General features: G+C 37.1%; 1 protein-coding gene across 2 annotated transcripts in view; it reads left to right on the top strand.

The window, feature by feature from the left end:
• The window catches only part of LOC125683543 (uncharacterized), a 44014-nt gene that overhangs the window by 9063 nt on the left and 21018 nt on the right, over window positions 1-13933 (top strand). For both annotated transcript variants that reach the window (XM_056140891.1, XM_048924809.2), the window contains exons 2-13: window positions 285-3361; window positions 3718-3986; window positions 4277-4441; window positions 6096-6347; window positions 6685-6906; window positions 7052-7160; window positions 7298-7435; window positions 7584-7643; window positions 7909-8088; window positions 8678-8848; window positions 9222-10244; window positions 12904-13620. In XM_056140891.1, the coding sequence (XP_055996866.1) occupies window positions 313-3361; window positions 3718-3986; window positions 4277-4441; window positions 6096-6347; window positions 6685-6906; window positions 7052-7160; window positions 7298-7435; window positions 7584-7643; window positions 7909-8088; window positions 8678-8848; window positions 9222-10244; window positions 12904-13620 (6355 nt within the window). In that variant the 5' untranslated portion in view covers window positions 285-312. The remainder of the gene's footprint in view (window positions 1-284; window positions 3362-3717; window positions 3987-4276; window positions 4442-6095; window positions 6348-6684; window positions 6907-7051; window positions 7161-7297; window positions 7436-7583; window positions 7644-7908; window positions 8089-8677; window positions 8849-9221; window positions 10245-12903; window positions 13621-13933) is intronic.

Raw genomic sequence — 13933 nt, 5'->3', positions numbered from 1 at the left:
ACCAGATTAGTAAATATAAATCTCACACAAGTGTTACAATATTGTCTGAGGCATATTGAGTTAAATTCTGTTATTTTATTTCAATAACATGAACGAAATATTATATGTTTATTTATTAGTGAAAAACTCTGGTGGACTGGTAAATTTTTCTGCGGACTGGTTGAATTAAATTATACCCTATCAGTCTGGCTGGACTGGTGACATAAAAAGTTAGTTTCAAGCCCTGGGGTACAACTTTTCCTGATCCATATTTAATAGATGTAATTTGGATTACCTTATTTCAGATCATTTCGTATTAGAACCAGTTACGGTATGGCTTCCATATCAGATGACTGTCTGAGTTCCAGCGATTTTGTCCATGTCAGTGCAGACTTTTCTTCTCGTCTAGAGGATGATGTGTCAGTGGAACAAGACTTCACAAGACCTGCAGATCAGGAAAATCTGAGGCAGCCTTCTCTGAAGGAGGCTGAAGACAATGTCAAAAGGTCGTTTATATCCCTTAACACTGATATGAAAGACAGTATTGGATTTGATTCAGCCAATGATTGTAATGGAACAAACAATGAATCTGACTGCTCTGTGACCAGTAGTCCAGAAAGTTTTTCCATCATTGATCAAAGTCAGATTACACACAACACTTCTTCAAAATCACCAATGGTGAACCCTCTTGTGTTCCGGGCTATAGGTGACATAGGTGTAAGGCTGGCATCTCACTCTGGTATGTCCTCCAGTAGTACATTGAAAACATCGTCTACTGAGCCAATGGAGGGCTCCAGAGAAAGTGATCTCTTTAGGATGAGTACAACCGAGTCAAATGACAGTATCATTGTTTTGGATGATGGAGATTTGAAAAGTTCCGGAGAGCCCTCTGTTACATCAGAAATGTCAGATAGCAGCCAAACACATGTCATGCAAGTTGAATCCAACACAAATGAAGACTTCTCCTTGGTATCTGCTCAAAGTATGACATCGCCAGATTCCCAAGTGAATAAAGAAGCAGACTTTGAACAGTCTCTTCGTTTAGAAAGCTTTGATGGATTTGAATCATTGCTAAATACCAAAGACAAAATCGGGCAAGAAGATTCAGAAAATGATATGGATCTGCATTCACCAGGTAGTGATGGGCAATCTCTGTCAAGTCAAACAGATGCTGTAAACAAAACTTCAGTTTCCCATCCAAGTACCAACCATGTGTCTCTTATTAACACAGATGATTTGAAGAGTTTTGAGGTACCGAGAAATTCTTTGGAATGGTGGCCTGAAAATGGTACTGGAAATAAAAAATCCAAGAGTGGACCATCCACTCAGAGCTTTGGATCATATCAAATGTTGTCTGGAAATCTGGGGACTTCTCTAGAAATTGACTCTGACAGTTCTGTTACTACTGGTGTTAATAGTCTCAGTAACTCAATGCAGAAGTCACTCTCTGCAGAACCTGTCCAAAACAATCACAGTTCAGATGCATATCGGTCTTCACCAGTTCAGTGCACTTCCTTACAGATGCAATCCTTTTCTGTTTCAAAACCCAATCAATCAGTTTCTATTCCTCACAGAGATGGAGATGGGAATTCCAGTCTTCCAGAAGAAGAAACTAAAGCTACTTCTGTTGGACTTCAGTCAGAGCAACTCGCTGAAACACCATCCACTATACAGCAAAATGTTGACAGGGATTCCGACTTATTTGGAACAAAGGATGAAATTAGTGGAGAACCAGCCCCAGACAAATGGAGTTTTCAGCAGGAAGAGACTAAATACAAAAGTACTCAGTTTGTCATCATGCAGGCGCTGAAAGACTATGTTACCACACATGGTCATATTGGTCACAGTGACATAGAAAATGTGTCAACTTTAATAGCAGATGTCCTGACAGATCAAAATTCTCAGAGAAAAGAATTGAACGAAAGTCATGAAATGGATGATATTGAACCATGTGTGGAGGCTGACCCAAGTCCAGACAACCAGATGGTTGTCACAGAACCAGCAGCCGAAGGAGTACCAGAAGACCAGATGGTTGTCGCAGAGACAGCAGCCGAAGGAGGACCAGAAGACCAGATGGTTGTCGCAGAGACAGCAGACAAAGGAAGACCAGAAGACCAGATGGTTGTCACAGAGACAGCAGACAAAGGAAGACCAGAAGACTTCTCATTGCTATCAGTTAGTCAACCTACGATGGAAGACAAAATGGATGATGACTATTTGGATTTAGTGGGTAATGCACAGGGAGAGGTGGCTGGTGAATATGTAGCATCGAGTTCAGGACACTCCCAGGTCATTCCAGTATCTAGCGTCCAGCTTAGGCTTCTGTGTATGATGGATGGGAAGTCTGTTCTGAAGAAAAAATACGATGTTACAATGGAAAAAAATGTGCAAGACAAGGCTGTTATTTTAAAAGGAACAATTGAGAACATCAATTTAGCCATTAAATCAATCCAAGATAATGAATGGCTAGCTGAATACTGTATGAAGGTCACAAAATTACACCCATTGCTGATAAATCTATTGAATCTTCCCACTGTAGAGACTTTCCTTGATTTGGAGAAATTTAGTAAGTTGGAATTCAGTTTTTGTTGGCTGTCTGTGGTGGAGAGCAGCTGTTTGATTCTGTATGCTGATACTGAGCAGAATGCCCAGGCTGTGCTTAACACCATATCACAGACTGCTTTGTTAAAAACCACACCCAAACCCCAAAATATGCTGCTGTTGAAAGAGAAAATGAATAGTCTGATGCAGAAAAATGATGGAAAAATACTTTATTGTGAAGAAGACGATTCAGTTGTCATTGCTTATTGCAATGATGTAACAGATGAAGTAAATCAGTGTTTACAGTCCTTAGAAGTGAAGATGAAAAGGAAAGAGACGGAAAAATTTGTTCAGATCGAAGGTGACATATTTGCATATATCAAAAAGTGGAAGATGCCAGACTTGGAGAGAATGGCAAGCAGTCACTATGTGGGTTTATCAGATGGACTGGGCACCACCTCAGGCTTCATTGTCATGGGAACACAAGATAATGTCCAAGCTGCTGTTGGCTTAATATTGGATTTAGTGAGCCAGATCTCGAGTCGTAGAATATCCATCAAATCGCCAGAGGCAGCAGAACTTTTTAAGATGAATGACTTTGCGCTTGTAGGGTCTCTGGAACGTTTCCATCATTGTTGCATTAAAGTGGAACATATTGAAATGTACCCAAGTAGTGGAGAAAGAGCAATGGATATTTCTCAAGGAAAATTGGAGGATGTAGAATTTCCAGTATTCAAAGTTGATGGACAAGTAGAAATCCATATTTTCTGTGGCCAAGTCTCCCAAACAGACACAGAGATGCTTGTAGAACCTGCTGAAAGGCTTGAGAACACACCATATGGTAATATACTGTATTAATTTTAAAATCCAAATCTCTCTTGCATATAAAACTCAAATCTTCCCAGATACAGTTTATTCTAAAATATGGCAATATGGTTAGAAATGCTCATTGGAATACACATATATATATATAGTTATTTATGGAGAGTGGGCTATTTCTCTTTGTAATGGTTGATTCTTTAGAAATATTAGTATTCAAGTTCAAACTAGTAACAGAGCTAGTAAATTTTGGTAGAGCAGAACAGATAATTATTTTGCTTATTTTCTCATATTTTTTATTAAAGGATGATCTTTTTCAGTACATATTTAAGATACATGTATGTTATACTGTTGGTACTCATGTATTTTTGTTTCTAGGAAAATGCCGTTTTCTGTACATAGAAAAACAGAAGAAGAAAGCAGCCAAGGTTAGTGTTCCCACATGGAACACTGAATCTGGAAAAGAGAAACATGAGCTGATAGACATGCTTGTGGAAATGTTTGATGATCTTAAGAAACACGGGTTTAAATCTGTTGCCTTTCCTGTGAGGAACTTCAGAAACTGGCCCCATGGAAAGCTGACTAAGGCCATCATTGTGGGACTGCAGACACACATAAAAAAATGCAGAAATCCCTGTGATCTCCAGGTATGTTTTGAAATTGGTCTTTTTTTATGTAGTGATACATTAAAAAGGGGGGAAAATTATTAGACTAGTTAGCTCACCTGAGCTAATCATATACCATATCATCATATTATATTATACAATATACATGTATGATAGGAGTAGTGTCACATCTGCATTCTTTCTAAATATGTTTTACTGCAATTTTATTGTAGATTGAGCTTAATAGGTTCCAGACTGGGTGCACTTATTATGAAATTAAGTTAATTTTGTAGCACATGTCTCTCACAATTCCCCTGTTGGTCTTTCTGTAGATGGTAACACTTCTTGACCCAGAGAGAGATGTCTGTAATCAGATCTGCCAGGTGTGTAGGAATGCCGTGGGAGACACAATTACAGAGATGTCTATCCAACCACAGAGAAGACCTAAACAAGGACTAACCATTGAGCTGGTCAGGGGAGAAATAGCTAAACAAACGGTGATTATAACCAACTTGTGTGATTATCACAGTGTGAAATTAAGATAATCGTATTTCATATACTGCGGAATCATCATTGTTCGTGGGGGACTGATTTTTTGTGGATTTCGTGGGTCACTCTTACCCACGAATTTACGTGTCCTCGAACATTTTTTTTAAATAGAGTAGAGTTATCTTAGCAGAGTTATCTCTCCTAGTGACATCATATCGCTAACCCACGAAATTACGTCTCCACGAACCAGCAAAATTTTGCTTACCGATGAACATTGGCCCCTAGGTATTAAAATGATTCCACAGTTACATCTTGTACAGTATCAGGACCATTCTCATCCTACAGAATAATACACTTAATTCTGTTAGTTGAAAACTGGTTATGTAAAGGGAGATAACTGTGACATCTCCTGCTGTAACTCTCATCAGTGGAAGGTAACACTCGTGTGAGATATTATATTGGGGAGATAATTATGACATACATTTAATCCTGAAGGGAAACAATTGTGATATCTCAGAGACAACGCTGGGTATTATGATACAGATTTCAAAAAGCAATAACTATATTACAGTGTATGCTTGTATCAAACTCTTTATTGAATGTCATATTCAAACAAATGTTGATTCTCTTTAAATGTATGGGGGACTCGATGATCAAAACAGATTTACTGTCCTGATGTATTAACAAACGGTCCGATCTATTAAAAAACAGATTTACTGTCCTGATGTATTAACAAACAGGCCAATCTATTAAAAACAGATTTACTGTCCTGATGTATTAACAAACGGGCCGATCTATTAAAAACAGATTTACTGTCCTGATGTATTAACAAACGGGCCGATCTATTAAAAAACAGATTTACTGTCCTGATGTATTAACAAACGGGCCGATCTATTAAAAAACAGATTTACTGTCCTGATGTATTAACAAACAGGCCAATCTATTAAAAACAGATTTACTGTCCTGATGTATTAACAAACGGGCCGATCTATTAAAAAACAGATTTACTGTCCTGATGTATTAACAAACAGGCCAATCTATTAAAAAACAGATTTACTGTCCTGATGTATTAACAAACGGGCCGATCTATTAAAAAACAGATTTACTGTCCTGATGTATTAACAAACGGGCCGATCTATTAAGAGTTGTTGTGTGCTCTGACATGCCCAGTGATGACGTCGACAAATTAGATTCTTCAGGATAATAGAACTCTTATTACTAATTCTTGTTGGGAGATATCACAAATTATTAGGTCTATGATAGGATATCTCAAGGGCACTCAGAAAAATTGTCCAATTATTAGAAAATGATATTACCGGTACATGTAAAAGTTGAACCATATTTAATACGGCACTAAAATTAATACATACATATATATGTACCTGTATATTATGTACATCTGTTGTATGTGGAAAATTTGTACCATTCATCTCTTTCACTCAGCTTTTTTTCGTAATTTCAGCATAAGGCAATAATGCTATGGAAATTTGTTGTTTTGAGTGTGTATGGTGTCAGGAGAGCTTTATATTTCACGTACAGTGTGTTGTCAGGAGGAGACCATGTGAACAAAGAATGAAGTGGCTTTGTAACAAGTGTTTCATTCATTGTTGATTATTTTAGTTACTAATTATTGTAGTATTCTGTGCATCCATTCTTTTGAAGACTGATGTCATTGTAAACACCACAACCAAAACCCTACAACTGAATTCAGGCAAGGTCTCCAAATCCATTTTTGAAAGAGCAGGAAGTGAAATTCAGACCCAACTCAATAACTATCATCCCCTTGGAATAACTGTTGGAGATATAGCTGTTACACGAGGCTTCAAACTTGACTGTAAGTTTGTGTATCACGGGGCACTGGAACCCTGGCCCCAGCTGCATGCTGCAGATTCTGAAAAGAGCCACTGTTTGGAGGTATATATTCCACACAACTTATTCAAAGAACTAATATAGTAAAACACAATTACAGTGAACAAGTTCACAATAAATTCATGCTTATAGTGAAATGATTTTTATTTCCTGTAGTTTTAAAACATATAAAACTTTTTGGATATAACGAATTATGTTTATAACGAATCAAAATGGTTCATCCTCAGTGCTTCACTATAAGTGTGTTACACTGTGTCTGTTGCTCTATACAGGAAAAACATATTAAATGTATTGTTCAATAGTAAAAAAAAAAAAAAAAAAAAAGGATGATTAATACAGAAGTTTTGTGCACGAAAGATGAAAAAGATTTTTTTTCATGAAGATGCTGGAAAATTTTGTGAAGCAATGTTTGAGTCAAGCAGATCAGAGGGGTGTCAACAGCATCTCCTTTCCAGCGTTGGGATGTGGGACACTAAACATGCCCCCAGTGCAAGTGGTGCAGTCTATGATCAAAGTCTTCAGGCAGTTCGAGAAGGAAAATCCCTCTTCTTCAGTGGAGGAAATACACATTGTGATATATCCTGCTGATGGGAAAATCTTTAAGGTGCATTTGACCTATATCAATATATAGACAGTGCCTTTGTAAATCCTTATATGATATAAAAATCATAAACAGGATATCTCATGTGAAAGGAAATTCAATATAAAGTTAATTAACTGAACTTTTTTTCTTTGAAACTCTATCACAGGAATTTGAAAAAGAGCTGAAGAAGTATGAACAAGAGAAAGTAAAGATTCCTTCGAGAAAACAGACGCATGTTACCCGACAAATAAGTCTTCCTGCACCAAGAGTTTCGGGTATGAATGAAGGGACCTACAGCTTTAAGCTAAGTTTGCTGTGGGTTAAGCTTTTGGACCCCAATGAAAAAAGTTGGGTTTCAGTTTCTAAAAAATCTATGGAAATGAAAAATTTGTATTTTTCTTGCCCTTCACAGTTTCATCTCAGCCTAGCAGGAGGAAGTTCTCGTGTTGTGTTAACGGGATCCAGCTAACAGCAGCATCAGGTGATGTCACCAAACAGGACAAATATGATGGACTCGTCAGGCTCTTCACTAACGATCCCTTCCTTGCTGGTGAGTGAGAGATACGCTTCTCCTTCTTCCAACCTAGCAGTGTCTTTAAAAAAGTTTTTGACGACAAACATATTCCCTAATTAAGTTACTTTGATGAAAATGGGAAGAGTGTGCTAGGTCTTTTAAAAAGTGGTTCTGATTTTTGTAGATATGGGTGATGATCCAGTACTGAAAAGTATTTCTCCCAGTACCACTTTAAAACTGAAAGGTAAGAAGCAAACCAACTGGTCGGATTAAACCCCCCCCCCCCCCAACCCCCCTTCTCGATCGTTACACTGATTGAGTGTAAGGAGAATGGGGTGGTTTAAATCAGAATGTAGACTGATTATTTTGAGTTTTAACTCGCTAGTAGTTAAGAGGTATAATGAAGTTCAAGTTTTAATAATCATCAAATGATATGTTACAAGATAAAAATTGTAGATGGTATATTGCATTTCTACACCAGATGATACATGTATTTGACTTTTTTGTAGAAACAACAGTTATGTCATTCAGTAAGAATTTTGTGACGCCAGCAGGTGATCTCCCCCAGAAGAAAATTGTCCACGTACATGCCAGTCCACATCACCTGCAGCAAGATATACTCACTGCCCTTAGCACAGCAGAAAATGATGGGAGTTTCAAATCTCTGGTCATCCCTGTCAGGTCAAATGGTAAGTAATTTCAAAATACTTATACAGTAGCATATTCAAAATTGATCACTGATGTAAACAATAAAATATTTTGTGGAATTATAAATTAGTACTACCTAACCAGTGTTTTGCAATTAGTATTCTTTAATATTTATATTGGCAATATTTTATTTTGACGTCTTTAAGCACATTCAAAAGGGCATTTATGATCAACCTAAACAAATAAAATAATGCCAATATCTAAATTTAGTATGCATGCATATAGATTATTATTTTTTAATCAACAACAACAGAGCACTGTTGATCTTAAAGTGGACCAGTCTTAAGGATGTATGCTACACCAGAGAAATATGATGTAGATGAAAAGTGGAGGATATGTACAACAATATTTTGAATTTGAAATTTTTCAAATTTACTTTATTTTGTCAAAAAGTACAGTTTTAGTAGATTTAAATTGAAAAGGAAAAGTCAATTATTGCTGATATTGATTTTTTCCTCCATGTTTTTAAAGGAAGTCAGCCATAATGACGATGTTGAGTACCTACTTAATGCACTAATTAAGTCGAGAAGTATCACAGCTATACTCTGATATTGATATGTTTTTTTTAAGATCCTCTTTGTGAGGATGGTCGGACGTTTATGTCCTCAGTGTACCAAGCTGTGAGTAAATTCACCAAACTGGGAAACTACAAAGGCCGAGTGCGGGAGGTCAAGCTATGCGTTACTGACCCACAGATCCTTAACACAGTCCTTGAGGAGCTTCAGTTACAGAGTTCACAGGGTTAGTTGGTGAATTGCTTCTGGATACAAGAAAAATATGATAGCTATACATGTATCCAGGGAAATTTCTGTCACTGCTTCTTTTTTGCCCATGTCTAAAATGAACAACTTGAAAATGGGTGAATGGGTGAATTTAAATTCACTCATGACTCTTAAATCGCCAAAAAAAAAATAAAAAAAAAATTAGTAGGCAAATTAAAAATGGGAATTTTTTTTTTTTTCAATGCATCTGGGCAAAAATAATATGGTGCAAAATACAGTATGTTTGGATACCATCTTTACCAATTGAAAATGACTTGTTTCGAAACTACAAAGATTGAAATGGAACTAAACTTTTTCATAATTTACAAAGTAACATGTTCATGTCTAAACAGGTGAAACAGATGTGAAGATTGCAGGACTTGATGAGCACAGACTACTGGTTCTGCGAGTGACTTCAATGAATTCTAAGATGGATGAGTTAATGTCGAAGATAAGGAGCATAGAGTCAACACCAAACAAATATGTTGAAAAAGCCATGGAAGGGGAGTTGGAAATACCCAATGTGGCACAGGATGTTTATGAAGCCTTTCTGTTTTTTTACTATAAAGAATTGCAAACACAGTTAACATCTTTAAATATGAGATATGAGGGTCGAGGGTCAAAAATAATTTTGGTCGGCCCATTTGAAAATCTTCGGGGAAGTGAGGCATTTGTAAAACAAATGTTGCAGGAATTGACAGACAGGGTGCATGTGGACACTATTCCTTTACCAAACCTGGAAAATTCAGTTCTGCAATCCATGGTGAGTGAAATTCAACCTCTTTTCAAAGAAGCTCTCTTATTTGTTCCAGTAGCAGATCATTTCAATGGCATTCATGTCATTGCTTTGTCATCAGAGGATGCCCAAAGAGTGAAGAGATCAACCATGGAAAAGATTTCGCATAATCCAGATACCTCCCCACGGAAAATTACACTTTCTGCATCCAGACAACACCCAGTTCTAGTTGATTTCAGGAGTGACGTCCACACATTCATCACAGAACAAAATATCCAGGTGTTTGTTTATAAAGAGAACATTTTAGAACTACCTGTGTCCTGCATTGTCAATGCTGCCAATGAATATCTGCAACATGGGTCAGGGGTGGCGCTTGCCATACTGCAAGCAGCAGGAATATCATTTGACCATGCTTGCAAGGAGCATATCAAGAGAAATGGTCTAGTAAAAGTGGGGACATGTGCTGAAACAGAGGCTGGTGACTTGCCTTATGCCTATGTCATTAATACTGTAGGGCCACGGTGGAACTCAGAAAAGGAGAGTTTGTGTAAAACACAGCTCCATTCTGCTGTTGAATCCAGCATTGTGAAAGCTGCAGAATTAGGAATGAATTCTGTAGGAATTCCTGCTATCAGTTCTGGTAATTAATTCTTAATGTACTTTTCTGTAAGTCGGCTTTTATTCATGTGGGAATTTTGTGATCATCCCTTTATTACGAAAATTTGTAGCCACAAACCACTCCTCTTGACGATACATAAGGTGTATTTGTTGGCCCTAGCACAAACATATTTCATCGCAAACACCTTTACTTAATCAACAATTCATGAATAAAATTTGGTTTACAATATTTGTCAATTATGCTGACTGAATGTTCGATCTTTTTCAAAAGAAAGATTTCTATTACATGTACTCATTTTGATAGAGAATGCAGTAATTTATATCATCTTAACGACATACAGTTTTGGCATCAGGATTATTCAACATAATTTTTCTATCAAAAAGAAATGTAGCTAGAAATGTTGGAATTCCCCCCCCCCCCCCCCCCCATGTTGACCTATTGTGATTGGTTGTCAACATGCGTTAACAATTGAACATTTTAACTTCTTTTTGATAACTATCAGTCACATTTTTTTCAAGTGTATGAAGCATCTTTGGAACAATGGGGACATAAATTGTAAATTTCAGGACTCCAGCACCCTTGGGGCCCTAGGGGCGAGGCAAAAACTGTCCAAAATTGACAAATTAAAAAAAATCTTCTTCTCAAGAACTGCACAGTCACATGATAGAAATTAAAACTAAATGCTTAGTGATGTAGAGTAGGAAGATCTCTACCAAAATTGTAAATTTCATGATCCCCGTGGTAGGGGTTCTGACCGCAGGGTGGGGCCAAAATTTGTATATAGTGTTTATTTGTAAAACACTTAAAAAACATCGTTAGTGCTATTGATACTAAATTGAAACTAGATAGATATTTAGAAAGAACAGGTAGTCTTTTACCAAAATTGTAAATTTGATGATCCCAGGGGTAGGGGTTTTGGTATCAGGGTGGGGCCAAAATGGTCAGTTATTAAATGTGTGAACAAAAGACATTTTCAACTTTTTTATAACTATCATTTCAATTCTTTTCAAATTTGGCAAAAACTGCTTAAAATTGACCAATTTTCAAAAATCTTCTCTACAACCGCACATGTTTAAGATAAACTAAATGCATACCAAAATTGTAAATTTCATGATCCCCGGGATAGGGGTTCTGACTCCAGGGCGGGGCCAACCTTACTATATAGTGTTTATGTGTAAAACACTTAAATAACATCTTCTTTAGTGTTATATTGATACTTAATTGAAACTAAATGGATATTTAGAAAGAGTGGGTAGTCTTTTACTAAAATTGTAAATTTGATGAGATCCCCTGAGTAGGGGTTTTGACCCCAGGGTGAGGCCAAACTTAGTATATAGTATTTATGTGTAAGTTAAATTGCTGATACTGTATAAAATCTTTAAAATTGATACTTAGGAATAGCAGAAAAGGATGTACAAAAAAAAAAAAAAAATGGTGAATTTCACAACCCAGGGTTTTGACTCTAGGATGGGTCCAAATTAGGCATATCTTTTGATGTTTTAATGTTAATACACCTATTATAATTTATGTAAAGCTTTCATCAGTGTATGCACTTTTGAGGGCACTAGCTAGTGAAGTTTTAAGAACACATCTTGTTTTATACTGTTGCTGAACATTAGAATTTAGATATTCAGAACAGGAATTTTTATACCCCCCGCAACAAGTTGGGGGGGGGGGGGGGGTATACTGGAATCGGGTTGTCCGTCCGTCTGTAGATGCAATGGTTTCCGGGCTCTAAAGCATTATCCTTTCCACCTACCGTCACTATATCATATATATGGACTACCCAAGGGATGAAGATGTTCCCTATCGATTTTGGGGTCCAAAGGTCAAGCACACTGGACATCGAAGTAGCAATATGGATTCCAGGCTCTAAAGCGTTATCCTTTCCACCTACAGTCACCATATCATACATATGGACTACCCATGGGATGAAGATGTTTTCTATTGATTTTGGGGTCAAAAGGTCAAAGGTCACGCGCACTGGACATTGAAGTAGCAATATGGTTTCTGGGCTTTAAAGCGTTATCCTTTCCACCTACAGTCACCATATCATACATATGGACTACCCATGGGATGAAGGTGTTCCCTATCGATTTTGGGGTCAAAAGGTCAAAGGTCATGCGCACTGGACATCGAAGTAGCAATATGGTTCGGTTTGTCTGCCATTTTTATTTTACACTCAGAAAAGAGGTAGTTTAATTATATCTATTACCAACACCCTTTGGGAGATTGGGGTAAGCGGGGGGTATTCTTAGTGAGCATTGCTCACAGTACCTCTTGTTTTTCTAGATTTCATAGCCCTTGGGAGTAGTGATACTTTTTCACTAGTACTCAGGTGACCGATAAGGCCTGTGGGCCTCTTGTTTGCAATTATAACTGCATCATTTTAAATGAATGGAAAGTTTGGTGCTTTTAATTTTGTGAATTTTCCTCATACACTGAAAAAGCCAACATTTCCAGTTTCATCAATATTACCCAATATATGGGAAAAGAACTAAAAAATGGATACTATGGTATTAGTGAAACATTTCCTTTTACTTTTACATAGGTAAAAAGTTGCAAAAATGCAAGCAACACATGTACAGTTCCTTTGTCCCTGTTTTATTTTAGAAGATGTAACGGAGTTACCTACAGGTATGGTCACAGTACACTCACTTTTGAATTGAACTAATTGTAGGTATATTTGGTATGCCGGTTGACATATGTGCCTATCAATATGCCTATGCTGTGATATCTGCCAGTTCCAAAATCGAAGGATCTTCATTGAAAGAAATCCATTTCATTGATGTCGACGATGAAGCGGTAGTGGTCATGAAGCAGATTTTTTCCAGCATCTTTAGTGGTAATACTGACTCGGTTCCAAGACTGTCCCTTTCCATCAATTCTGCTTCACTTAAGCCTGTTGTTGATCTAACTCCCACAGGCTCATTGAATATCGATGGGAGAGTTTCCCCGGATTTTCCAAAGTCTTATACCTACCAAAACGGAGGCGTGGTGTTTCATGAATATCATTTGACAAATGACTTCTCAATACAGGTATACACAGGAAATATTGTGAAGTCTGCTACCAATGTAATAGTGTGTCCTGAAGACAAGGACCTGAAGCATGAGGGGGATGTCTCAAAAGCTGTTTTTGCCCTAGGAGGAAAGGAACTCCAATTCAGTGTTGAGGAATACAAGGAACACAACACCAGGCCTGGAGATGTTTTTGTGGTGGATGCAGGGAGAAATTTTGATGAAACTGTATCCATATTTATGGTGATTTCTCCTGTGTATGAAGAAACTGATTCCGAGGAAGAATGGCTGGAAAGTGTCAATACTTGTCATACCAAGGTTTTACAGATGGCTAGCCATTGGCAGGTCTACAACATTGCTATGCCTTTAATGGGCACAAGTAAGTTGAGATGCATGTATACAGTGTATGTCAAAATTTTGATTTTTTTCATGGTAGTCAATTTTCTCTATTAAATCAATATATGGCTTTGATACCATCAATTATGGTAACATCGTCATATTAAACTTTGTGCGTGATAGAAATATATATTTGCAGACATTTATTCACTGGGTACAATAGAAAATCTAGTAAACTATTTGATGCTAAAAAAGTTTATATTTTCTATAAATAATCAATTATCTATAATGAAAAAAAAAAAGAATGTCAAGGGCAATAACTCATGCTCTTATATTTTCGCTATTGTACATGTATG

The sequence above is a fragment of the Ostrea edulis genome, chromosome 6, assembly GCF_947568905.1.
Source record: "Ostrea edulis chromosome 6, xbOstEdul1.1, whole genome shotgun sequence".
In the NCBI taxonomy this organism is placed as follows: domain Eukaryota; kingdom Metazoa; phylum Mollusca; class Bivalvia; order Ostreida; family Ostreidae; genus Ostrea; species Ostrea edulis.
The sequence above is the reverse complement of the archived record's forward strand: the minus strand, read 5'-3'. Positions and strand labels throughout refer to the sequence as shown.